The following is a 25,463-nucleotide window of genomic DNA, read 5'->3' as shown; positions in this document are numbered from 1 at the left end:
AGGTTTCATCGTAAACCTCATGTCGCCACAAGGCTGGCTAATCGTATGTTGCAGACTCGAAGTCGAAGACCCCTGGTTTTGGAAGGTCACCATTTCGTCAATAAAAATGAACGTTAAAGAAACAATTTTTCGAATCTAGTCAATTTTTTATTATTTTTTAATTATTGTTAGTTGAAAAGTTAGGATAGAACCATATTTAGCTTTTCATTAAAAAACAAAATGAAAAAGCTCGCCAAAATAAGAGTGGATAATATAATATAAATTTAAAAAGACTCGATCGAGCTCTAACCATCGACCTCTAAGACAATAATCTCAGTATTCTTATCCACTTAGCTATATTCATTAGAAACTCGACTCTTTAATTCTGTACATTCATCATATTATCTCTGTTTTTCCGTTTCTATCTCTTTCGTTACAGAAAATCTGGCAATAATCAAACGTCTTAAGTTGACAATATAAAATAACGTGTTAAGTTGTCAATGTAAACATAGCTCAGCCGTAATTGATATGTATTTTATCTCTTGAGATCGAATTGAAATTTAATAACTATTTTAACTGGTCCGTAAAAAGAATTTTATGAATAGTTATCTGGTGTGACTATTCACACGCGTACCTATCATATATTTTATTAAAAAAAATAACTATTGATCTGTTGCACCTCATTTGACTATATATATATATTTGCATTTTCCAACCTACTCCAACTAAGGAATAATCTTTAAATATTAAAGAAATAGTATACTATATAATATAATAATATTATATATTAACTATATGATTCATTAAATACATATATATAAATTATATAAAAATAGCTTATTATATTCTAACCTAGCGTTAATAACTTTTTTTTTGCGATAAAATTTACAAAAATTCATAAATTTCTAATAATTTCGATTCAATTCGTCGAAGGAAACAAGAATACGAGGGATCAACGCGGCGTCTAATCTGGGTCTGACTCGTCTTCATCAACTACGCTTCTATTTCCATCGATTTCAGATCACAATGAAGCTTTTTCAGTGTTCAAATGGAAGCTTCGTCGTTGAATCCACCTTCAAGGCAATGCCTCTTTCTCTTTTACTTTTATAAATCTCTAAACATTTGGGTTGAATGTCATATAGCTGTTGAAATTCCATTAAATTATATCCTTATCTTTCCCTATTTAAAGCGATTTGGTCTCCTTTAGCCAGACCTGCGCTTCATCTCTTGTGTAATCGAGCTTCAGAACATGTATGGATTCCTTTTTTAATCCGTTTTCTTGTTGTTGTTATTGTGCGTTTTTAAGCCAATTCTATGTGGGGTCTTCTTATATTTTAATCAATTCTCTCTTGATTTCTGTGCCGATAAGATTGGGATTTTGAGATACGGATTTGTTTGGATTGAAATTATTGCATAATCATGTGGACTTATTAAGGGCTCATCGTTTGTCATTTTGCAGTTGTGACTAACACTCAGCCGAAGCATGTCTTGTTCATCATCGATTTCAATGGAAATTGCAGACAAAGAGACTTCTCAAGATAATATTGAACAGGTTGAATTGTTGAGTGGAGTTTATGATCATTATGATGGAGTCATTGTAGAAATGAAGGAAGCTATGGATCCAAAGGAGTTTGGCTCCTTGCTTAGAGCTTCATTATCTCAATGGAAACAGCTGGTATTTGATTTCTGTCATGTTTTAGGTTGAACATTGTTCTTTGTGGATACCTATCTTCAATTCCCATTTATGGTTTCTGTTTGCATTTTGATTTGCAGGGTAAGAGAGGCATTTGGATCAAATTACCTATTGAACTTGCAAATCTTATTGAAGTTGTTGTTAAGGTACATTTTGTTCATACAAATCCGTAAAAGATACTTGTTCTTAAAGCATATGCCATTTACGAAGTGTTCATAGTATGATAAATGCAGCTATGTTGATGCACTTTCTGCTAAGATTAAGATTGAACCATGTAAAGGTTTCTGATAATCTCAAATCCATATTTGGTGTTTTGTAAAGAAAACGTTAAGCTCGGTTTACTATTTTGTGGCTATATCAAGTTTAAGTACGTTGTTATGTGTCGTAAGATTCGTTGTAAGTTAGTCGAGATATCTAAAACGAAAAGGAAAGGAGTACTCTATTTATGAGTTTTTAATCATTTGAATCATATGGTGTTTGGTCAATCTATTGTAGAATGGTTAGCCGAAAGTTAAAATGTTTAAGTCTTTTTGTCTCTGCTTGATTTCCAGGAAGGATTCGACTTCCACCATGCCGAACGCAATTATCTAATGCTTGTACGATGGATCGCTGAAACTACTAACAGTCTTCCTGCTAATGCCTCACATCGTGTGGGCATTGGTGCGTTTGTAATGAATAGTAATCGAGAGGTACTTTCCAAACTCAACGAACTGAAAAAAAATACTATGTTCTTAGGAATAATGAATACAATGGCCCAAGCCTACCGCTAGCAGAAATTGTCCTTTTCGGGCTTTCCCTTTTGGGCTTTCCCTCAAGGTTTTTAAAACGAGTCTATTAGGGAGCGGTTTCCACACCCTTATAAAGAAATGTTTTGTTCTCCTCCCCAACTGATGTGGGATCTCACAATCCACCCCCTTCGGGGACAGTATCCTTGTTGGCACTCCTTTCCCCAATCGATGTGGGACCCCTCAATCCACCCCCCTTCGGGGCCCAACGTCCTTGCTGACACACCTTCTCATGTCCACTCCCCTTCAAGGCTCAGCCTCTTGCTATCACATTGCCCGTTGTCTAGCTCTGGTATCATTTGTAATGACCCAAGCTCATCGCTAGCAGATATTGTCCTCTTTGAACTTTCCCTTTCGGGTTTCCTCTCAAGATTTTTAAAACGCGTCTATTAGGGAGAGGTTTCCACATGCTTATAAAGAATGTCTCGTTCTCTTCGATGTGGGATCTTAGAAAGTGCCGTTACATCTAATGAGCCAAACTATTAATCAGAATTTAGTGTCTATTTGAAAGGTTTTACGTAGAAGAGCTCTTGTTTTCTTCTAGTAGCTAACATTAATACTCTAATTCTGAAGCTGCTTGTGGTTCAAGAGCTCAGTGGCATATTCAGAGGCTCAGGTGTTTGGAAGTTACCAACTGGAGTGGTTAATGAGGTGAACAAACGTCAATTTGCTGCAAGTTTCTCAGTTCAATAAGCCTTCTTATCCTTTAACGTTCTTATCCTTTCTGTAGGGAGAGGATATTTGTGAAGCAGCCATTAGAGAATTAAAAGAAGAGACTGGTGTAAGTAACAACAAGCAAGCAGTTGTATATATATTTTTAAAAAAGCAAATGTTTATCAGTTTCATTTGAATTCCTTTCAGGTTGATGCCGAATTTGTAGAAGTGTTAGCGTTCAGGTTTGAACTCTCTATCCCTCGTGCTCGGGTTACGTTCTTCATTAGTTCCTTCACATTTTACACCAAAAGAGAAGAGTTCTCTTCCTTACCATATGCTCCTTTCTTGGGCAATGCAGGCAAAGCCACGCTTCGTATTTTACGAAATCGGATTTGTTTTTCGTGTGCATGTTACAACCGTGTTCCTTCGATATTCAAAAGCAAGCTTCAGAAATTGAGGCAGCCAAGGTATATATTTTAGTAGAAAATGATTGATACTTGATGATCTGTGTTACTTTTTGTTTTAGCAAAATTCTTCCTTGATCTAGCTATCGGAGCCCGAAAATCGGAATCCAATGTTCCCATGTCAATGATTGATCAATAATCTAAAAACTTTAGGACCCAGGAACATGATAGATACCCTTTGTCTAAACAGGACCCAGGAACATGATACTAGCTCGTCTTCGTCTTCGACGTTTCGATATTCAAACATTTATTATGCATCTAAACATTCCTTTTTACATTCTTAGAAAAATTGCCTGTTGATAATATCCTGATGTGGGTTCTGGTGATAAAATTGTTCCCCTCAAAACAGTGGATGCCCATTGAAGAATATGCAGACCAACCCTTTGTAAAAGAAAATTCGGGTTTCGACTACGTCGCAAAAATATGTTTAGCAAAGGCAAACGACAGCTATATCGGGTTCTCGGCGAAGCCCGCATATTCTGCCTCTGGGAAAAGGACTTACATCTACTCAAAACTGGAAATTTGAACTCACAATCTTAGAAGACTGTGTATACAGATCATTCATTTGTGTATCGAAGAACATTTATTGATTAATGGGTTAATAAGGGGAGGATTCAAACCTCTAACCTTTTAGTCGAGATTATATATTTCATGTTATTTCTCTCCTTTTAGGTTAAATTTCTCGAGAACTTTTAGTATTTGATCTCGTTAGAGCTATGTTTAGATTGACGTTTGAAGTTTATTTGTTATCTATAATCGAGAACTTTTTAGACCGTCGCTATATACTTTAAATGAATTCTCGCATACATATAAATATTAGCTTAAATTATTATAAATATTTTAAAACATATTTATATTCTTTTAAAATTTATAATATTATTCCCATCTTTTTATAAATATTTAATAGGTAATGTTGGGACTTTGCTTCCACCGACACAATAATAAGATTCCATATTATTTTTTTTTATTAAATTTATGTCCACATGACATTTCTATCCATATATGAAAAATGAATAAAATTTGGAAAAAAAAAAAGAAATAAATAATTATTCCAATTTAAATAAATTATTGTTCTTTGAAAATGAGGGGAAAATAAAGCCAAATCAAATACAATGCAACCCAATTGGATATTTAAAGTAACTGTACACCATCCAAAAAAAAAGAGAAAAAAATAAAAATAAAAACATCACCGACAAAAAAAGATAAATAAAAAATGGCCAAATACAAGTGGGATTTATTTTGTCTATGAATGACGAACCTCTAATATCGTGCCACGTTCCGCTTCCATCATAAGAATCATACGAGCAAAACAGACAACCACAAACTCAATATCATGGCCACGATCGATCTCTGACCGTTCGATCCAAACGCCCCGTCTTTGTCTGATTTCTGATCCTCTGGCTCGCCGTCGGATTCGTCGGAGCCGATCGGCGAGTCGGCATCTTCCTCCTCCTCTCCGTCTGATGCCGTAGGCGATGGTGCCTTGGTCTTCTTCTTCTTCGCCGCTTTCGGCGCTGGAGCCTCGTCTTCCTCCTCCGGCACTGCCTTGAAAAGCTCCCGGGGCTGCAACACTTTGTCGAGTTCATACACTATCAGCGGCTCCGAATCAATCAGCGTCGCCGTTACCGTTGCCGTCACAACCTTCGTCTTCACCGTAACATCCTCGCCATCGGTCTTAATGTCGAAATCGTACTTAGCGCCACCGTCGGTAGCCAGCGTGTTGACAACACCGTTGTTCGATTTGAGCATCTGTAACGACAAGTAAATCGGCATGCCGTGGTACAACAGCAGCGACACTTTATGCGCAGCCGTCAGATTCTTGTACTTTGGAAGAAAGGCATTGAGTGCGGCATCTGTGGGACAAAACACCGTCAATCCACCGTCGATGTTCGATTGATAGGTCTCCGCGGCGCCAGTGGCGATTAACAGATCGTTGAAGGCTTTGCAGCCTTGCTTAGGCAGGATTTCCGTCAGATTTAAACTGAGTGGCGCCGCCGTTGGCGCCTCTGCATCGGCGGATGTTATAACCTGCAAAATATTACCCAATTTGTAAACAAAAACTGTTAATTAACTAACCAAATTGTCATTTTCTCTTATAGTGAAAGCAAATAAATAAATAAATTATTATTATTATAAATGAAATAAGATATTTGAATACACATTTAACAGTTATTATAACATGATATAGTTTATCATGTGATTAATTAGATAAACTAAATTACATTTGAGAGTTAATTAGAGGACGAATAAGTTCTGCCCTAATTTTCAGATTGTACGCTAGGGAGCAAGTTTGAAATTACAGTACCTTGCTGATCTGCAAAATGGAGATATTGTAGGGCAATTCCATGACCGATTTGACATAAAACGAATTCAGATCGCCGCCGTTATCCTCAGAGCCGAATCCGACTTTTCCGCCTTTCAGATTTGTGATATTGACATATCCAGAGGTTCCAGTGGCGGAGCCGGAAGCCTGGAAGAGAGTAGAAGAGAGCGTGGTTCCTTTAGAGAGCTGGTGGAGTTTTTTGGCGCCGTAGTAATCGACAAGAACGTGAAGCGAGAGCACATTCTTGATTGTGCCGACGGTGAAGTGCTTGGAGATGATATCGGACATGGCGGAGTTGTCGAGTGCGAGGACGGTGATGGTGAGACGGCGGTTGATCTCACCAGCGAGATGCGTGATTGAGAGGTAATGATTGAAGGTGCTGAACTCGGGGTGTTTGGCTAGGATTTTGGTGATGTTGTGAGCATCAGCAGTAGAGGAGAAGAGGAGGAGGAAGAACAGAGGAAGCGCGAGAGCGGCGGCGGAGAGGGGGAGTGGACGCCGCATGACGGTGGTTGAGACGGTGGCGACGGAGAGGAAAATGGAGGCTTATTTTGTGAAGAAATGTGTAGTGAGGAGAGGGATTCGGGGAGGTTTTTAAGAATGGAGGAACTAAGATGAAAATGGTGAGATTTGAGTGTGAGTTTTTGCTACAGAGTCTACCAACCAGAAACTTTAGCATGGGAGACAGCTCAGGGAAACTGGAGTGGACCCCACACTCGGTGGGCCCACGTGATTGGTTGAATATGGTTTAAAATTATCACTTTTATTGTTTTTTTTTTTAATTTATAAACTCCTAATTTTGGGTTAAAAATTATTTAATTTATTAGATATAAATAATATAATTTTTTTATGTCTAATTTATTAATTCAACCATTAAAAGAGTTGGCTCCATCTAGAATATAATAAAACAGAGTCACTTTGAGGTTCTCTGAGGCATGGAGCGGAGCCGCTACGAAGAAGTTTCGAAAGTTACGAAGGAAACCTCGAGCTCATATTAGTCATGGGTTGAGAACGGGAATTGAATTCTCTGAAACCTAATTTACCGTTGTTCCTCGGTAGCTTAGTGGGAGATTTGATGATTCATTTCGAATTTTGTTCAACGGTAACGAATGTCTTGTAGTACTATGCTCGGATTAATTTTATTTCTATTTTTTATTTTTATTAGATAAGTGATGTATAAGTTGGTTAATCTATCAAAATAATAGCAAATAAATTCATAATAATAATATCATTATGACGAGTACAATAATACAGATCCTTTTAAATATAGTTATAAAAATACGAAAAAATGGTATTTTTTGAGAAAATAAAATTTTCCAGATACATTTTTTCAAGTAGGTGACTTCATTTTCATTAAAAAAAAAAACGTCATCTTGAAGTGATTTTTAAGTGAATATTTTCCACCAAGGAACTGAGACATTTAAAAGATTAGTAAATTATGAATAATTTTTAATTAGCGTCCAAAAGTCATTTTAGATATTCAAAAAATTAAAAAAATTAAAAAGTAAAATATTTTTTTAAATCGTCACCTTGAAGTGATTTTTAAGTAAATATTTTTCACTGAGTGAACCCGAGATGTTTAAAAAATTAGTAAATTATGAATAATTTTTAATTAGCGTCAAAAAGACATTTGGATATTCAAAAAAATTAAAAAGTAAAATATTTTAGCAATAAATTCCAATTATTTTATAAGGCTTAGATAATAGATAGAAGTAAAGGTAAGATACTTGACTTAAGTAACCTTTTGTAACTTGCAAGTAATATATATATATATATATATATATATATAAACATAACGACACGACAATAAATTAAATTTTATTAATTAATTAAATTTAAAATACTCGAATATATTTCGATATTGTTAATAAAGTTTAAGATAATTTTTATTTTTAGAAAAAATTGATTAAATGTTTGACTACTAAAATAAATAAACACCGAAAATTTTCGAAATTAAAATAAAATAATTTATTATTAATTTTCTGCTAAACCGACACAAAATAGTTGGGGGATAAAATTATATGTTTATTGATTTAAAAATAATAAATTAAAGCCGAAATAGACAAAAGGAAAAGGGCACCGCAGATGATGTCCCACCAACCACTTTGAAAAGAAAGAAATGGTTCAATAATTTGAGTTATTATATTAATAATTAAAAAGAAAATAAAAGTTGATTAACCATTTTAGTAATTAGTCAAAGTAAACCAAAATAAATAATAAAAGTATTCAAAAAATTATTTAATTATTTGAAATTAGGTTTAGATTTTAAAAATTAAAATTTTAAATAAAAAATAATGATAAAATACTCTTAAATTATAATTTGTTGTAACCATTTATAAAAAATAATTAAAAAATATGTTATAGAATTTCTATGATTTAATTCACTTATTGATATATTTTTATTTAATTAGAAAAATAATAATAATAAAAAAAGGGTGGTTGAAAAATCATCGAATCCATTATATGAAATACAAGGAAAAAAAAATAATAAAACATTTTAATTGATGAAAAAGAAAGAATAAATAAAATAAAATTGGTGAGGTGGAGTAGGGCCCACAAGTGTCGGTAGACAAAGGCCAGTCTGGCATGAGGATGCCTCGTGGGACAACTACATTTGTGTATTTAATTAATCAGCCTTTTTCAATATTTAATTCTTTTATGCATTTATTCCGAAAATGTCCGTTGTTTTTGCTCCTTTCAATCAATGTAAGGGTAAATGTGTCTTTTCATGTCTTGTTGTTTTTATTAACATAAGGGTAGATATGTCTTTTCCATGTCTCGTTCCTGAAACTTTCTCACATTAATGATAAAAGTTGAAAACTGAAAATTAAAATGATAAATTACAATTTTAGTTTTTACATTTTAAATTTTATTCAATAATTTTAATTAAAATTTTGGGATTTTATTAATTTTTTTTTTAAAATTTATTGGTATATTATCAACTTTTTAAGGCTTTAAAAAGATTTAAGAATGACGAATATTTTTCGTATTATTTTTATAATTTAATCAATTGAATTATATTCAAATAATTTTTTTAATGAGTTTTTTCATATAATTTATTTCACTCGACTTTAGTGTGGGGTCTACTTATTTTTTATGGGGTCGATTTTAATCGTACAAAAATGAAATTTGTTTATACATTTAATCTAACAACAATTATATTACCTCATTTTTTACTCACAAATCAAAACTATATATTATAAAAAAAATGTGATAAATATTTTCAAGCTCAACCAATGAAGGACGAATTTACAATTTTAACCTTTTGGTCGAAGATACAATATATTATTAAAAATTTAAAATTAGCCTGAGCTACTCTTAACATTTATTATGCTTTTTTCTTCTTCTTATTTTTTTTTTACATTTAAATGTGAGAAAAATTTTAAAATTTAGCTTATAAATAAGAAAAAAATAAAATAATAAAAAAATAAACATTAAAATTATAACATGGGCCGCTAATTTGGGCTGGGTACATATTCTAAAACATTAATAAACATTAAAAAAATAAAAATAAAAAAACATTTTAAAAATAAATATATATGGATATGGTCTAAAATACTATATTCATAAAAATAATAATAATAAAATATATTTTTTTAGTGTAAATTTGTATTTTGAAATTATGGATATATTTAAAACATTAAATTGGAAGTAAAAATTATAATATTTATCAAAATTTATAGTTTTGTTGGTTGAAATTGGAAGTAAAAGTTGAGGAAAAACTTATTTATTTTTTAAAATTGAACCATTCCGAATTTTGAGGACCCACCCATGAATTCATCATATGGGTATGGGCAGCTCAGTTTTGGGCTTTTGAGTAAGAGAAAGAGGAGCTTTCTCGTAGTTCTCTTCAAAAATTATGAATCCAAGGAAATTGCACAGCTATGATCAAGTGTGGCTGGAATTGCATATGACCGTCGAAGGAAGAATTGGAAGCTTCGAAAATTCCAAGCGAAGTGGACGGTTCAAACAAGGTAGTGTTTCATACTGTACCTTTTTGTCATACCCACATTTTTTCTCCCTCAGATTGAATGGGAATGGGAATGGGAGTGGAAATGGAACTGAATAAGCCGTGGCAGTTCTACAACCATACAAATTAAGTTGCCCTTTTCTTCTTTTTCTTCTGAACCACTTGCAAGGTGTTTGACAAAATGCCTCAATGGGGGTAAGTTAAAAAAATTTCCTTTAATGGGTCCACTTTACAACTTGGTAATCAATTATGAATTGATTCTTCGTAGGAAAGTGGTTTGATTCTTTTGAATTAAGACGACAGCAATTGTAGTTGTGAATGAATCCCACCAGTCAAATTCACTATAGAAACTATAGCTTGAAGGGTATAAATGTTTATTTTATATCAATATTTGGTAGTTGTTTGTTGTAGCGTACTAGAGTTAGTAAGATATGTTAGCGTTAAACTTGCACCCTTAAATTTATTAGGAATCACGACTCTCCACAAGTATATGATATTGTCTACTTTGAGCATAAGCTCTCATGACTTTGCTTTTGGTTTCCGAAAAAGTCTCGTACCAATGGAGATGTATTCCCTACTTATAAATCCATGATCATCTTCTTAATTTGCTAAGGTGGGACTCCCTCCCAATCACCCTGAACAAAATCACCGAGTCTAGATAATGGTAAGTGGGATTGCTTTGAATGTGATGGAACAATGAAGATTTTTATGGCAGCTCCGGAGATGTCTCTTTTGAAGATCTACATCGAGCACATTGCTGTCAGGAGGGGCCAATGAAGGAAGAAGCAGGCTCACGTAGATGCTCCACCGAGCGGCAGTGTCAGCATCTCCAACTTGGGGATGTCAACATTTAACCACCAAACTCTAAACTCCATACGCAAAAGGTGGGCAGTGACAGTTTACAATGTACGTGCTACCTCCTAACATGGGCTGCATTTATTTTCGTTTTTTTCATCCCTACCTATCTATTTTTCTCTTTTTTTTTTTTTTTTTCACTCTCCTGCTTTAGTTGCTGATTGTTGAGAGAGAAAAATCACTTTCATTAGATTCTAGCACTGCCTTTTTCCCTAAGGACCAAATGATTGCAAAAGTTTAAGCCTAGAATTGGTATCTTTTCCCCTCAACTTTTAACTGTTTATCATTGATTGGATGGGCAAAAGAACGAGATGCCACTTTAACTTTTCCTTTTATGACTTCTGTATCCCTTAGTTTAGTTCCTCTGGCTCTGCCCATTGGGGTTGTTTTGAAGTTTTTTTTTTCTTTCTAAGATACATAAATATTATATTATCACATCATAAAGAGAGGATTTCACTCACTTTCTAAGAAGAGGATCCTCTCAAGGTATTAAGTGATTTGGACTACACTAATTGAGCTATCTCAATGTTTTGATCTTCTATTCAGCACATTTGGGCAAGATCCATCTCCTTAAGGGTTGTCCTTGAGATTGGTTTGGAAACAAGTCACATGGGCAGGCAATTTTACTTTGGGAATGTCTTTCTGTGTGTGTGTGTGTGTGGGTGGGTGGGTGGGTGGGGGGGGGAGGGATAAAGTACACTTTTGCCGCTTTCAGTTACTTGGATTTCCACCCCGATTGAGTATTTGACTTTCGTACAGCAACAGAGACAAGTTTTCTAAGGCGACATCTTCTTCCCTAAGAAAATCAGAGGTTTGGCCTAATACCATGCAATATTTTTCTTACAAATATTTGTAAGATGAATTCTACATTGTTTTTTTACAAATATGTACAAGAATTTGCTATCTGAGACTGAAAGAAACATTTGGTTCTAATCAACAGCTCATGCTTGCTTGTTCTAAGCGGGAGTTTTCTGTCTTTTCAAGCGATGTTAGGCAAATTTCTAATCTAATCTCCAGCCTTTATACATAAATTATTTTATAAATTTATGACAATACCCGTGAGCCTGAAACCCGAGGTCCCAATAGACAAGATGGGTAAAAAACAGTAATTTTGAACTATGATTTGGAGCCCATCTCAATGAAGTGGCAATTTAGGAGTGGCTGTTGGAGGCTCCAAAAGAATCCTCGCAGACGAAGGAAAATAAGTAATAATGTTGATGACGAGGCAATGGTCCTCTTTTAAATCAGCATAATTACTAACCCACTAAAAGAATCTTCCAAATTCATTGGAGAATAAAAAGCCACTGCTCTCGTTCAGCTAGATTTTTGTAATCACAGCAGCAAGAGGGGTTTGGGGTAGAAAGAAGAGGAAAGAAGGGAGACCAAGTGTCCTTAAGAAGGAAGAGGGAGATGCTAATAGAATCCTACCTCCACCCAACTCTTGGTTTGGTTTCTAAGTTTCTGTGGGATTGATCGACTGACGTAAGTATATGTAAAAATCTTCATCTTTTGTGGGTTTTTGTTTTCCTATATATCCTGATGGCTTCCTCTATTCTTTTCATTTAGCCAAACTTTGAGCTAGAATTCTGATATGGGTCGTCGTTGTTATTAATATCCTGGTTCTTGTGCTATTTTTTTAGTGATGGACAATGCCGAGGGTAGGAAAAATGAAGAAGCTCACTCTGGAGCCCGTAAGTTTCAGGACAATCATGACCAAAGGATGGAATGTGCAGACGATGCAGCATATAACAGCTACCACACTGTCCTGTTTTCAGAGCCCAGAATTCAGATTTCTCCACAAAGCTTAGGCTCACCGCAGGCCCTGATCTCTAATTCTCAGGTTTGTTCTTCCATATCCTTGTTTGTTTGTTTTTTAAGTTCCATATCTATGAACTAAGGAATATTTCTGGACCTTTTTAATTGGGCGCATAGGCATTTTCTTTTCGAAACTATGAGAATAGAGAATTTGTTCTAGGCATCCTGATATGTTAAATAAACGAATATGCAGATTATTGCATCTCTTTAAGCTTTTTGTTAATGCTTTGTATTCCCTTTGAGCTTTCTTTTGTTAACTCTTTATAACTGCCTAATTTTTTGTGAATTGTTGGATATATTCTTCTCCTTCCTTCACCCCAAATGAAGGTGACTTGTTATAAAATCTCTGCTTCTGCGTCTTTAACTTCATCCTGGAAATTGTAATTAATGGTCAGTTAGCTACACGTAACAAATTGCTCTTTGTTTATAAAAAAGGAAAACTCTTCACTTTCTTTTTGTTCTTGATATTAAGTGCAATTCAAGCTGTAAAGATGAATGATTTTCCCTTTTTATTATTTGTTGTCTGAAAGTACAGAAGAAAATAGAGCACCTAAAATTGGTATTAGTTGCCTAATAACTATGCCAAAATAGGGTCTCTACATTGAGTGGGACCTTGTATTTATATGAACAAATCCGCCAAAAAATTGTACCTTCTTCGGTTTATTGAACCACCAATAACAACACTCTCAAATTAACCCTCTCATAGTCTTGTTTTCACTTTTAGTACGCTACAGTTTCCTGGTCAAGTCCTGGTCTGATGCTACAACCTGATCAACCTCAATCTTTGCATCAGAGTGCTGCATTCGGTGAAAATGTGTTTCGGGGGACAACAACGCAAGTGATGATCTCGTGGAATCATGGCGGGAATCAAGTGGCCATCATTGGATCATGGGACAATTGGCAGACTAGGTATTTGACTTTGATGATCTCGTGCTTTTTTCGTGTTTCGGGTTCTTTTTCATTTTTTTTTGAACTCAAACAACCTTCCAAATGCGTTGAATTTCCTATATTTCTGTCAGAGAGCTCCTACAAAACACAGGTGTGAAGTTTGTGGTTCTAAAGACTCTGCCAATCGGTATCTACCACTACCACTTCGTAGTTGATGGTTGGTTGGCTTATGCTCCAGATCTACCCTGGTTTCGTGATGATTCAGGGAATGCTTATAATATTTTGGACTTGCAGGTAAGTTTCATGGCTTCAAGAATGCCATTACTGCTGCTTCACATAATTCTCACTGAATTATGTTTTCCAGGGACATATTTCTGAATTGCCCGAAAGTATGTCCGAGTTCGAAACTCCTCCATCCCCACCGTCGAGTTATGACAATCAATACATTAACGAAGATGATTTCAACAGACCTCCACCAGAACTACCTCCACATCTGCAAGGAACCATTTTGAACGATCCATCTTCTTCAGTCGATGGTCGACCGTTGCCAATTACGCCTCGAAGTACAGAATTAAATCATCTCTATCTTCAGAGCAATGTCCAAGATCAGTTTGTAGCACTTGGCTCTACTCTCAGGATTCGTGAAAAGTATGTCACCATGTTTCTATTCAAGCCTTTATCAAGAACAAGGTGATATCCATACGCTCTTCCTCCCTCCATCCACATTTTCATTTTCAAACACAAATCTCAATATTGCTGGAAAAGTTGACATCCTTGTGAGTTCTGTAGGTTGAGCAAGTTAGTGTAGGTATAAAGAAAGATTCTTTCATACTGTGCATCATCAATTCAATTGCTATTCAGTCTGGAAATTACTTTTCACTCTTACAATTATCTGTATTATTGTGCCCCGCTTGGAGTAAATTACTGAGGTTGAAATTTCACATGTTACCCAGAGTTCATCCCTATTAGATAATATAAACAGGATTATTTGAGTCAACTTAACCATATCAAAAGCTACATAGTCCCTTGCTTGGCTTGTAATACTGAAGTGGCTCCAATGTAGAAGAACACAATGGTTGTCCATTTGAAAATATTTGCTCTACATGGTAACTTAGATTTGAGTTCAAGATCATGATATGAGTTCCATCACCCTTTAACATAACTGTATGTATTCGTTTTACCTATACACTTGATTAGCACCAGCACACAGCAGCAAGCCATTTCTTGGTGAGATCCCACGTCGATTGGAGAATGGAACAAGTGCCAGCGAGGATGCTGGCCCCGAACGGGGTTGGATTGTGAGATTCCACATCGGTTGGAGATTGGAGAGTGGAACGAGTGTCCTCGCTGGGCCTCGAACAGGGGTGGATTGTGAGATCCCATATTGGTTGGAGAGGGGAACGAAACATTCTTTATAAGGACGTGGAAACCTCTCCTTAGTAGATGCGTTTTAAAAACCTTGAGGGGAAGTCCAAAGAGGACAATATCTATTAGCGGTGGGCTTGAACTGTTACGGATAAGTAGTAGGTGCCATCTCTATCAGATTCATGGTCAGAAACATCATGATCCGAGGCAGTGTAGGCAAACTTTCGATCCTTTCTGATACACCAATTCTGTTTTCTTCCTACTTTTGGAATGATTAAAAGTGCTTTTTAGAACTGTTAGAAGTACTTTTCGTAAAGTTTAGAGAAAAGCCAGAACTTGGCTTAGAACATTTTTGCAGCACTCATTCTACACTGACTTTAAATATTGTTGGTTCATCCAATGACAGAGAGAAGGCAAAGCAGCAACAACAACAAGGGGGGAATCCATTAGGTTGATATTGGGGAAAGCGAACAAAGGTGACACTTAGAAAAAGTTTTGTCCTTTGTAAAATGGCTTTAAAATTTTCTTTCCATTTTATTAAATTATACACGAGTTAAATTAAATTATACACGAGTTTTAATCGAGAACACTCTTTAAAATTAACGATATTTGGAGCCAGAACTTGTTAGAGGGTTAAAATTGCTCACGATTTAAAATTAATATTAATAGAGTAAAAATATATATTTTTTCATATAAAATTTTTTATAAGGTTCAATTATTTCTTCTACTTTTAAATATTAATGATCTAAAGAACAAACTTTTGGACTTTTGTAGATCTCTTAAGACTTTGTACATGGAAATATTTTAATTGTTAATTAATTTTTGTAATCTTTTTAACAAGAATTTAGATCTTAACAATTAATTTATAATATCTAATTTTAAATATTTATTTATGGATGATTGAAACATAAATACTTAATGAAGAATTTTAGATTTGTAATTTATATATAATAAAGAAATTAAAGATTCAAATAGTTTAGAGCATTTTGGAGAAGGAAAAGAGAAAGTTTATGCCAAAATTGTAATTTACAAAAGCAGCTCAAGAACAGCCTCGAACCTCCATAGCTTGATTTGGAGCTCGAGAGTTGGATCCGTCCATGAAAGAGAAATTCCAAGCTTCGGACAAATTTAATGGAAGCCATCCTTTCGATTGACTGCATACTTTTCAACGAAGAAGATTACTCGCTGATTGGACGAATCCCTTTATTTCTAGTTTCCTTCTTCTTCGAATCCCTTTCGTATTCACTCTTTAGCTAAGTCTTTCCATTCAGCTTCCACTCCATTGATTGCTTCCGAGAAATCCCACAATTTCCCCTTCTTCGTCTTCATTTACACTCTTTCCCTTATTTTGGACGAGCCTTCAAATCGTCGCGATCGATCCTTGATTTAACCCTTTTTCGAAGCAATTTGATGCTTCCATTCCGATTTTCCGATGACCCCACTTTGCCTACAGTTGGTTCTGTGAATTTCTTGTTATAATACAGCCTTGGATTTGTGTTGTTTTCTTTTGTTTTTGCCCTCATCTTGTTCTTGCAGTGGCAGAAGCTTGCTGATGAAACGGATTTGAGTCTGTGGAGTGGAGCTCTGATTCTGGGTCATGGATTAAGACGAAGATCTGCTTGTTTCTGAGCGTGGAAGCTTTAGGGGAGGTTTTTGGTTCTTACTCTTTTGAATATTCAGTCTCTCCTCTGATGGGTTTAGGCTGTTTTGTTATGTTTTTTTGTTTTGATGCCATGGATGCCTCGCTGCTGCTTTGAATAGTGATATCTCAGAAGTGGTGTTCTTTTGTGTTTAAGTTAACTATGGCTATTAATCAGAAACCTCGCCTCAAAGATTCTGCTCTGAGACGTTTTAAATTGGTTATTCTTGTGACATTATTGGGGTTCTTGCTGTTTATGATCCTTATGGAAACGAATTTGTTTCAGAATTTTGCTCCTTGGTCTTCTGATAATATTCGTGAGGATCCATATGCTGGCTTTGGTCGTTTTGATTCTAATGATGAACTTAAGCTGCCCAAACAAACTGAGTTATCGATTCGTTTAGAAAAGCGAAATCGATTGCCACTTCGAAACTTAGATCTGTATCCAAATCTAGCCAAGGATCATATACCTATTGTACTTTATGTGCACAATCGACCGCAGTATCTTCGAGTCGTAATCGATAGCTTGTCCAAAGTTACAGGAATAAGTGAAACCTTGCTAATTGTTAGCCATGATGGGTACTTTGAAGAAATGGACAAGCTTGTCCAGAACATCAGGTTTTGCTCAGTGAAACAGATTTTTGCTCCATACTCTCCTCATCTCTTTCCCGACAGCTTTCCCGGTGTCTCGCCTACAGATTGTATGGGGAAACATTATCCTATGCTAACAACAAATTGCAGAGGGAATCCTGATCAGTATGGAAACCATCGGTTGCCTAAAATCGTTTCGTTAAAGCACCATTGGTGGTGGATGATGAACACGGTGTGGGATGGATTGGAGGAGACGCGGGGGTTGTCGGGTCATATTTTGTTTATTGAGGAAGATCATTTTATATTGCCAAATGCGTATCGGAATCTGCAGTTTCTCGTGTCGTTGAAGCCTAAAAAATGTCCTGAATGCTATTCTGTGAATCTAGCTCCTAGTGATGTGAAATCAAGAGGTGAGGGTAACAATTTTCTCGTTGCAGAGAGGATGGGAAATATTGGTTATGCTTTCAATAGGTCTGTTTGGAAGAAAATCCATAAGAAAGCAAAGGAGTTCTGTTTTTTTGATGAATACAATTGGGATATAACAATGTGGGCAACCGTTTTCCCCTCGTTTGGCAGCTCTGTTTATTCACTTCGAGGCCCTTGGACGAGCGCAATTCACTTTGGCAAATGTGGTTTACACCAGGGTCAGGACGAGGGGGATGTTTGTATCGATAACGGTTTGTTAAACATCGACGTTAAAGATATCGACAAAGTTGTGAACATTAATTCGGAGTGGCCAGTCGAAGTCTTCAGAGGTCAGCCTGGCTATGGAGCTGGGTTCAGGGGTTGGGGAGGTTGGGGTGATGAAAGAGACCGTCAGTTGTGTCTAAATTTTGCTCAAATGTATCGTTCCACGCCGAACGTATCCCGTTCATGAAGATTTGGTGACCGAATAGTTTTTCCACTTGAAGTAGCTTAGATGATTCACTTATGTGTGGTTTGTTGACATGATTACTCGAAGAATCATTATCTGTAGGTCTACTGACTGTGTCTTCGATCATACGTTTAACACGGGAACGAGATTTTGATGCTTATGATAAATGATATTGTCGAACTATTCGTCCTGCGCCGGTCAGGTTAGAGTGACAATGATCTTCTTGACTGTTTTCCTCTCTAAAATGGTATCTATGATTTACTAGAACACCTTTTAGCTGCTCAAGAGAATGGTTCCTTTTTAAGAACTTGGATACTCATGGACTTAGTTTTACAAGCTTTGTCTGTTCTTTCTATCTTTGAAGCTGACAAGCATGTATTACTGCTTCTAGTTGCTTATGAATCTTCATCTTGAAACCACCTCTTGACACTTTAGTACATCACTTTGTTTAACATGTTCGGATGCATCTGTGTTTAAACTGCGTTGTAACAACGTTGTTCGTCCATTATGGTTTGGTTTTCGACAGGCATCAAGCTAATAATGCTACGCTGTAATAGTCTAAGCCCATCGCAAGTAGATATTGTCTTATTTGGGTTTTCTCTGATTACAGATATTGTCTTCTTTGGGTAACCTTGATTACGTGGGTTGGAAAGGGGAACGAAACATTCTTCATAAGAGTGTGAAAACCTCTCCCTAACAAACATTTTTGAAAACTTTGAGAGAAAACCTAAACAGGACAATATCTGTTAGCGGTGGGCTTGAGCTGTTACATCCACTGTCCTCGACCGTCCAAGGATGGATTGGGCAAACAAAGGGATTAGCAGAATAACAAAAGAACCAACAGCGAAATGTCATTGAGGTATGAAACTCCGCAGTGTGTAATATCAGCTGAACTTTCATTCTGTCTCACAATTAAAGGTTTCTTGGTTCGGTTTGCTCGTGTTCGACGTCAAGGCTTTTGGAGTGTCAAACCAAGAGGCTGTCATGTCTACCAAATAAGAGAAAAAAGAGATGATATTTATTTAATATTTATACTTTAAAAAAAAAAAGTATATTCTATTTTATAAAATTTCTCCCATAAAAAGGAAGAGTAGTGGGGCGACAAAGAAATAAAGTTCTAGATTTGGATATCTTTCTGGATCTAAATTCTATTGAAATTTTTTCTCATCTATTTGTCCTTTAATTCTCAATGATTCAAATTTAGTTGTTAATTTGAGACGATCGACAAACTTCGTAATAATACATGGGGGAGTACCGATGTTATGTTTAATTCGAATCCTACTTCCATGGGACGATCCAAATTAATGGAGAGCTGGAAGAAGGTCAAAAAGAGTAAGATTTGAAGACAACAAAGAAGTAGTTCCAAATTTGAGTGAGTAAGAAAGAAGGATTGAGCTTTAGCATCGAGAAACTCATTAAATTTTCCATTGTGGTGTGGTGGGCCAATGCGATTCATTGGCTGCTCAAGCCACTCCAAAAATGCCGTCCTTTCCCCCATCTAACCTTACCTCTACCAAAAGAGAATCCATCTATACGGTCATTTGGCTCACATCTCGAGAACCGCGACGAAAGTTTTTCATTATTTTTTCTTCTCCTTTTGCAAAGAGTGCGTGCGGACTGCACAAATTTATCAAACCCCATCTTCAAAATCATTTCAAATCGATGAAATCCGCAGGTTTTGGACTCCACCGGTAGCCCACCAACCAAACTATGCTGTTTTCACGTGTTGCTTAATCCGTATCGCGCAAGTTGGGTACTCCATCGCACCCGTATCTGTTCGCCCCATTTGTTTGCATCCACTTCCTATCTGTATTGACTATCGATTAGTTTATGGTTTTTTTTATTTCCCCATCTTTTTTAATTTATGATTCTGTGAACTATGTGGGTTTTGGGGAAATTATAGGCTTGTGGCTGTATGCTTGCCAGGTTTTTGTTCCAACGAATGGCTCTGATTGCTCCAGAAAACTAAGCTTTTAGGAGGGCTGCTCGAGCTTCTAGAAGTTACTTGTTCGGTCGATTCTTCGTGGGTGTAGTGGAACCGTGAGAAGATGTGGAAGAATTGCTCTGGGTCTTGCTTCAAATCTCGTTAGTTTTGTTCTTAATTCTTCTTCTCCTTGTTTTTGCTTTTATTTCATGAGAGACCCCTTTTAGATTTCACTGTCTAGTTCAAGCTTGTTTGCTTGCTTCTTTTTGGGGCGTTGAATTTGAAGCCTGTGGGGTTGTGTTTCTGGAAATAGAATCATGGGAAGATTTAACTGAGTCCCTTTTGTCCCTTTGTTTTGTGGGTTCTGGAATGGGTATCAAGTAATGTTGTGTTTGTTTGCTGTTGAGTTTGGTGCTTTTGAGCAATGGGGATATAGGTGATTGGTTTGGTTAGTGGAAGAACAGGAGAAATTGGGAAGGAACTTGTAAGATGTCTTCAATGACAACAAATAAGACTGTATGTTCTAAGACCAGTGGCGACCGATCAAAACATGGAGCTCATGTGGTTGCACAAACTTCAATTGATGCAAAGCTTCAAGTAGACTTTGAAGGTTCTGAAAGGTTGTTTGATTACTCTGCGTCGGTTGATGTCAACGTGGCAAGTTCGAGCAGCAATGTTCATGCCACCACTGTACAATCATACCTTCAGAACATTCAGAGAGGAAGTCTAGTTCAACCATTTGGTTGTATGATTGCTGTGGATGGGGAAAACTTGTCTGTTCTTGCATATAGTGAAAATGCCCCTGAGATGTTGGACTTGGCCCCACATGCTGTGCCGAACATCGAGCAGCAAGAAGCTCTAACTTTTGGAACGGATGTACGAACGCTTTTTCGTTCGCCAGGAGCTGCAGCGTTACAGAAAGCAGCTGATTTTAAGGAAGTTAATCTTCTTAATCCTATACTAATCCATTGTAAAACTTCTGGTAAACCGTTTTATGCGATTTTGCATCGAGTAGACGTGGGATTAATTATAGATCTGGAACCAGTGAATCCAGCTGATGTGCCAGTGACTGCAGCTGGGGCATTGAAATCTTATAAGTTAGCAGCTAAAGCCATCCCAAAATTGCAGTCCTTGCCGAGTGGGAATATATCTCTTTTATGTGAGGTATTGGCTAAGGAGGTTAGCGATTTGACAGGTTACGATCGAGTAATGGTGTATAAATTCCATGATGATGAGCATGGAGAAGTTGTAGCTGAGTGCTGTCGATCGGACTTAGAACCATATCTTGGCTTGCACTACCCAGCTACTGACATACCTCAAGCTTCAAGGTTCCTTTTTTTGAAGAATAAAGTTAGGATGATTTGTGATTGTTTGGCACCTCCAGTTAAGGTGCTTCAAGACAGGAGATTGACTCAGCCATTAAGTCTATGTGGGTCTGCATTGAGAGCTCCTCACGGTTGTCATGCTCGGTATATGATGAATATGGGCTCTATTGCATCTCTCGTGATGTCTATTACGATCAATGAGAGTGATAGCGAATCCGAGAATGATCAAGAAAAGGATAGAAAGTTGTGGGGTTTAGTAGTTTGTCATCACACAAGTCCTAGGTTTGTGCCATTTCCTTTGAGATATGCTTGTGAATTCTTGATTCAAGTTTTTGGTATACAGATTAATAAAGAAGTGGAGTTGCAAACTCAGTTGAAGGAGAAACATATATTGCGAATTCAAACCGTTCTTTGTGATATGCTGCTAAGAGATACTCCGGTAGGAATCGTTACCCAATCTCCCAATATTATGGATCTTGTTAAGTGTGATGGTGCTGCCTTATATTTCAGAAAGAAATTTTGGTTAGTTGGAGTCACCCCCTCAGAGGCACAAATTAGGAATATAGCTGAATGGCTTCTCGAAGACCATAGCGGAAGTGCAGGTTTAAGTACCGATAGCCTAGTTGAAGCTGGTTTCTATGGTGCTTCTGCTCTTGGTGATGAGGTGTGTGGAATGGCTGCTGTTAGGATCACCTCTAAGGATTTCCTTTTCTGGTTTCGGTCACATATGGCTAAAGAAATCAGGTGGGGTGGTGCAAAACATGACCCCGGTGACCAGGACGATGGAAGGAATATGCATCCGAGATCATCATTCAAGGCTTTCCTGGAAGTGGTGAAGCGGCGTAGTCAACCTTGGGAAGATGTGGAAATGGACGCCATCCATTCGCTGCAATTAATATTACGAGGTTCTTTACAAGATGAAGAAGTTGAAGAAGAATGCAAGGTGATTACAAACGTCCCGTTAGTCGATGAGAAGACACAACAGTTGGATGAACTGCGTGTCATCACAAACGAGATGGTTCGCTTGATCGAGACAGCTGCAGTGCCTATCTTGGCTGTAGATGTTTTCGGCAAGATCAATGGTTGGAACTCGAAAGCCACTGAGCTTACAGGATTGGCTATCCAGCAAGCCATTGGCATGCCCTTAGTTGATTGTCTGGTGAATGATTCTATTAAGGTGGTAAAGAAAATGCTGTCCTTGGCCGTTCAAGGTGATTTTTCATCTTCAGATATTATCTATTGTTCCATTGACGTAATTCTGCATCCCTTATTTGATGATTGTTTTGTATGGATATTATCAGGTATTGAAGAGAAGAACATCGAAATCAAACTCAAAACGTTTGGAATTTCGGGACACGATGGTCCAGTGATCTTAGAAGTTAATTCGTGCTGTAGCCGAGACCTAAACAATAATGTTGTAGGAGTATATTTTATAGGGCAGGATGTTACAAAGAAGAAACTGATAATGAACCAATACACGCAAATCCAAGGCGATTACACGGGGATTATGCGAAATCCATCTGCACTTATTCCTCCGATTTTCATGACCGATGACGATGGCCGGTGCTTGGAATGGAATGATGCAATGGAAAAGTTATCTGGTTTTAGGAGGGTAGAGATGACAAATAGGATTCTTCTTGGGGAGGTTTTCACGCTCGAAAGCTTCGGCTGTCGTGTCAAAGACCAGACATTGACCAAGCTTAGGATACTACTGCATAGAGTAATTTCGGGCCAGGATACGGAGAAATTTTTGTTTAAGTTCTGTGATCGTGAAGGAAATTACGTTGAAACACTGCTCACTGCAAGCAGAAGGACTGATTCAGAGGGTAAGATCACCGGGGTCGTCTTCTTCTTGCACGTGGCTAGCTCGGAACTAAAATATGCCTTGGAGATGCAACGGATGTCAGAACAAGCTACAGCTGATAATCTCCATAAGTTGGCATATCTACGCCAAGAAATTCGAAAACCACTCGACGGAATTACATTTATGCAGAATCTAATGGGTTCATCGGAGTTGAACGAAGAGCAAAAGCGGCTACTTAAATCGAACACTTTGAGTCTGGAACAATTATACAAGATTGTACATGATACTGATATCCAGAGTATTGAGGAGTGGTATGATTATAGTTACATCAAAACATTTTTTTTTGCTTTTGGCTTCAATACCTTGTGCTGTTCTCTTGTTGCTATAATCTTTGATCATTTGGGTAATTCCTTGCAGTTACATAGAAACTAACTGTAGGGAATTCAACCTTGGAGATGTTCTTGACGTCGTAATGAATCAAACCACGATTTTGAGCCGAGAGCGCCAGGTGAAGATCATCTGTGAATCACCTGCTGATGTATCATCTCTGCACTTATATGGAGATAACATGAGGCTACAGCAGGTGCTCTCTGAGTTCTTGACTAACACACTTCTCTTCACTTGCAAAGAATCATCCGTCATCTTCCGAACAACTCCAAGGAAGGAGCGTATCGGGAAGGGAATCCACATTCTTCATCTTGAATTCAGGTAAAATCTCGAAAATCTCTTAGTTCTCGTCGTTTGTTAACGGTTTAGTATCTTGTAGAATGGTCATGTCCTGTCATGGGATAAGCCCAAGTTAGTCATTTAGATTTAGAATGATTAGATGATAGCACTGAAGTTGATAGCAAAATTGTGGTTCTGATACTTCTTTAGCAATTTGAGCCTGTTACGCTCACTTCCCAGAGCTAGCATGGGGTGAGTTAAGCGTCTCGAGGAATAGTTAGGTAGTCGGTGCGAGAACCAAAGGGTGCGCTCTAGAACCCGTAAATATCTATGAGGACAACATCAAAATTGTGGTTGTGGTACTTTAGCATTTTGAGCCTGTTATTACTCTCACTTCCCAGTGCTAGCACTGGGGTGAGTGAAGCGTCTCGAGGAATAGTGAGGTAGTCGGTGCAAGAACCGAGGGGTGCGCTTTAGAACCCGTAGATATCTATGAGAACAACGTCAAACATGATCTTGAAAACTCGTTTCGAGCGGATCATGGTTTAATATGCTTCGTGTGATGTTAGCTCTAGAATCGCATCTAAATGATCATTTTGAGATATGGTTGTCATATTATGTAGGATCATTCATCCGGTTCCTGGAATTCCTGCACACTTAATCCAAGAGATGTTTGATGACAACAATGATAGCTCAAAGGAAGGTCTTGGCCTATACATCAGCCAGAAGCTTGTGAAGATAATGAATGGCACTGTACAGTATATCCGAGAGGCCGAGACCTCGTCATTCATCATCCTCATAGAATTCCCCTTGGTCGAGCATATTGCTTAATAACGACGACAACGACGACAACTGTTCTACACTCACTGCCTGATTTACTTGAAGATGCCTTAACCAGAGAACGAGCCCTGACACTACTCGGTATCAGGTCGAGATTGTTTGAGAATATGAGTAGAGATATTAGGAGTGATCTGAGATTATAATAAACGTTGTTGCAGGGCGAGTAGTTTCAAGCTTCAAAGAATCAAAAGAGTCGAAAGTTGTAAAGACACAACGTCTTTATCGACCATCTCTAGAACGTCACGAATCCAAGAACTCTTTTGTAGTTCGTTCCCGAAGTCGTCGATTTAGAAGTTTACATCAGAAACTCCAAAAATGCAGGTTTTATGGGATTGGGAAGCAAGCAGCTGGAATAATAAGTGAGTAAAATAGAGTTGTAAACTTGTTTATAATGGATGGGCAAATACCCATCATCTCATCTTCACTTGAAATAATATGCAGTTTTTGTTCATTCTCGTTGATTTTCACAATCTCCTCTCGCTCGTTTATGAACGGAAATGACTTTCCAAGTGCTTAAAAAGGCATTTTTGAGTGAAGAAGTCAATCAAATCGACCCTGAAACACTGCCCTTTTATCGTATGTGAATACCCTTTTTAATTCTTGAAATTTTGATGTTTATTCGAATGCTGAGACTTCAGTTCTTAGACTTGGAAGATGGTTCGGTATATTTTGTAGTATAAGTTGCATTGCTTCAATCTTCTCGAATTTTTTTTTTCATTTATTAAGTTAAAACAAGAGATGAACGATTCATGGTTTTTTTTGTCTTTTCCACGTATTTTTACTTGGTTGGTCCTTAATATGGGAGGAGAAACTCTTTTTTTCTTAATAAACGTTAAAAATAATAATAAAAAAAATAGCTGCAGAGGCTGGTAGCGATGGATGATGACTAGTGGTTGGTAGCGGTGGATGATGACTAGTGGTGGCAGCCGTCACGAGAGAGAGAGAGAGAAAATAATTCTATTAATTTTTTTAAGAATTTAAAATTTGAAAAAAAAAAAAAAAAAAAAAA

At 36.9% G+C, this 25,463-nt stretch overlaps 5 protein-coding genes across 10 annotated transcripts; 4 read left to right on the top strand and 1 right to left on the bottom strand.

Moving 5' to 3' along the window:
* The first annotated feature begins 876 nt into the window (after positions 1 to 876).
* Positions 877 to 4,354, top strand: LOC111455029 (nudix hydrolase 7-like). 3 transcript variants are annotated; one of them, XM_023096548.1, is made up of 10 exons: positions 877 to 1,059; positions 1,226 to 1,230; positions 1,439 to 1,654; positions 1,753 to 1,818; positions 2,224 to 2,361; positions 3,031 to 3,108; positions 3,188 to 3,238; positions 3,319 to 3,353; positions 3,470 to 3,578; positions 3,925 to 4,354. In XM_023096548.1, exons 3-10 carry the CDS (start codon positions 1,463 to 1,465, stop codon positions 4,099 to 4,101), a joined length of 846 nt encoding a protein of 281 aa, XP_022952316.1. In that variant the 5' UTR covers positions 877 to 1,059; positions 1,226 to 1,230; positions 1,439 to 1,462; the 3' UTR covers positions 4,102 to 4,354. The 3 variants fall into 3 exon arrangements, with proteins under 3 accessions (XP_022952316.1, XP_022952315.1, XP_022952314.1); XM_023096547.1 differs by lacking the exon at positions 1,226 to 1,230; XM_023096546.1 differs by lacking the exon at positions 877 to 1,059 and having other exon boundaries at positions 1,163 to 1,230.
* Positions 4,355 to 4,621: 267 nt separating this feature from the next.
* Positions 4,622 to 6,521, bottom strand: LOC111455026 (fasciclin-like arabinogalactan protein 2). The gene is made up of 2 exons (XM_023096542.1): positions 5,881 to 6,521; positions 4,622 to 5,603 (listed from the first exon to the last, which is right to left on the bottom strand). Exons 1-2 carry the CDS (start codon positions 6,400 to 6,402, stop codon positions 4,872 to 4,874), a joined length of 1,254 nt encoding a protein of 417 aa, XP_022952310.1. The 5' UTR covers positions 6,403 to 6,521; the 3' UTR covers positions 4,622 to 4,871.
* A 5,464-nt stretch (positions 6,522 to 11,985) lies between these two features.
* LOC111455028 (SNF1-related protein kinase regulatory subunit beta-2-like) lies at positions 11,986 to 14,305 on the top strand. Of its 2 annotated transcripts, none has more exons than XM_023096545.1 (5): positions 11,986 to 12,205; positions 12,364 to 12,563; positions 13,332 to 13,447; positions 13,558 to 13,720; positions 13,791 to 14,305. In XM_023096545.1, exons 2-5 carry the CDS (start codon positions 12,366 to 12,368, stop codon positions 14,118 to 14,120), a joined length of 807 nt encoding a protein of 268 aa, XP_022952313.1. In that variant the 5' UTR covers positions 11,986 to 12,205; positions 12,364 to 12,365; the 3' UTR covers positions 14,121 to 14,305. The 2 variants fall into 2 exon arrangements, with proteins under 2 accessions (XP_022952313.1, XP_022952312.1); XM_023096544.1 differs by having other exon boundaries at positions 13,263 to 13,447.
* Positions 14,306 to 14,890: 585 nt separating this feature from the next.
* On the top strand, positions 14,891 to 18,314 carry LOC111455025 (alpha-1,6-mannosyl-glycoprotein 2-beta-N-acetylglucosaminyltransferase). Its single transcript, XM_023096541.1, has 2 exons — positions 14,891 to 15,267; positions 16,328 to 18,314. The coding sequence occupies exon 2, from the start codon at positions 16,594 to 16,596 to the stop codon at positions 17,896 to 17,898; it is 1,305 nt and encodes a 434-aa protein (XP_022952309.1). The 5' UTR covers positions 14,891 to 15,267; positions 16,328 to 16,593; the 3' UTR covers positions 17,899 to 18,314.
* Positions 18,315 to 19,334: 1,020 nt separating this feature from the next.
* LOC111455023 (phytochrome C) lies at positions 19,335 to 24,913 on the top strand. Of its 3 annotated transcripts, XM_023096540.1 has the most exons (6): positions 19,335 to 19,683; positions 19,822 to 22,355; positions 22,446 to 23,259; positions 23,366 to 23,456; positions 23,578 to 23,656; positions 24,238 to 24,351. In XM_023096540.1, the coding sequence occupies exons 2-6, from the start codon at positions 20,309 to 20,311 to the stop codon at positions 24,273 to 24,275; spliced, it is 3,069 nt and encodes a 1,022-aa protein (XP_022952308.1). In that variant the 5' UTR covers positions 19,335 to 19,683; positions 19,822 to 20,308; the 3' UTR covers positions 24,276 to 24,351. The 3 variants fall into 3 exon arrangements, with proteins under 3 accessions (XP_022952308.1, XP_022952307.1, XP_022952306.1); XM_023096539.1 differs by having other exon boundaries at positions 19,350 to 19,648; positions 23,366 to 23,656; positions 24,238 to 24,913; XM_023096538.1 differs by having other exon boundaries at positions 19,350 to 19,683; positions 23,366 to 23,656; positions 24,238 to 24,913.
* Positions 24,914 to 25,463: the final 550 nt, after the last annotated feature.

Source organism: Cucurbita moschata, unplaced genomic scaffold (genome assembly GCF_002738365.1).
Source record: "Cucurbita moschata cultivar Rifu unplaced genomic scaffold, Cmos_1.0 Cmo_Scf00017, whole genome shotgun sequence".
Lineage (NCBI taxonomy): Eukaryota > Viridiplantae > Streptophyta > Magnoliopsida > Cucurbitales > Cucurbitaceae > Cucurbita > Cucurbita moschata.
Note: the sequence above shows the minus strand (reverse complement) of the source record. Positions and strands in the feature narration are given on the sequence as shown.

Bases quoted from the DNA above. Each gene is read 5' to 3' on its own strand.
- LOC111455026 (XM_023096542.1), bottom strand. From the start codon at position 6,402: ATGCGGCGTCCACTCCCCCTCTCCGCCGCCGCTCTCGCGCTTCCTCTG. The intron at 5,604-5,880 runs GTACTGTAATTT...AATATTTTGCAG, and splicing joins CCATTTTGCAGATCAGCAAG to GTTATAACATCCGCCGATGC.
- LOC111455025 (XM_023096541.1), top strand. From the start codon at position 16,594: ATGGCTATTAATCAGAAACCTCGCCTCAAAGATTCTGCTCTGAGACGT.
- LOC111455023 (XM_023096539.1), top strand. From the start codon at position 20,309: ATGTCTTCAATGACAACAAATAAGACTGTATGTTCTAAGACCAGTGGC. The intron at 22,356-22,445 runs GTGATTTTTCAT...GGATATTATCAG, and splicing joins GCTGTCCTTGGCCGTTCAAG to GTATTGAAGAGAAGAACATC. The intron at 23,657-24,237 runs GTAAAATCTCGA...CATATTATGTAG, and splicing joins ATTCTTCATCTTGAATTCAG to GATCATTCATCCGGTTCCTG.
- LOC111455029 (XM_023096547.1), top strand. From the start codon at position 1,463: ATGTCTTGTTCATCATCGATTTCAATGGAAATTGCAGACAAAGAGACT. The intron at 1,655-1,752 runs GTATTTGATTTC...TTTGATTTGCAG, and splicing joins TATCTCAATGGAAACAGCTG to GGTAAGAGAGGCATTTGGAT. The intron at 2,362-3,030 runs GTACTTTCCAAA...CTAATTCTGAAG, and splicing joins TAATGAATAGTAATCGAGAG to CTGCTTGTGGTTCAAGAGCT.
- LOC111455028 (XM_023096544.1), top strand. From the start codon at position 12,366: ATGGACAATGCCGAGGGTAGGAAAAATGAAGAAGCTCACTCTGGAGCC. The intron at 12,564-13,262 runs GTTTGTTCTTCC...TTTCACTTTTAG, and splicing joins CCCTGATCTCTAATTCTCAG to TACGCTACAGTTTCCTGGTC. The intron at 13,448-13,557 runs GTATTTGACTTT...TATTTCTGTCAG, and splicing joins TGGGACAATTGGCAGACTAG to AGAGCTCCTACAAAACACAG.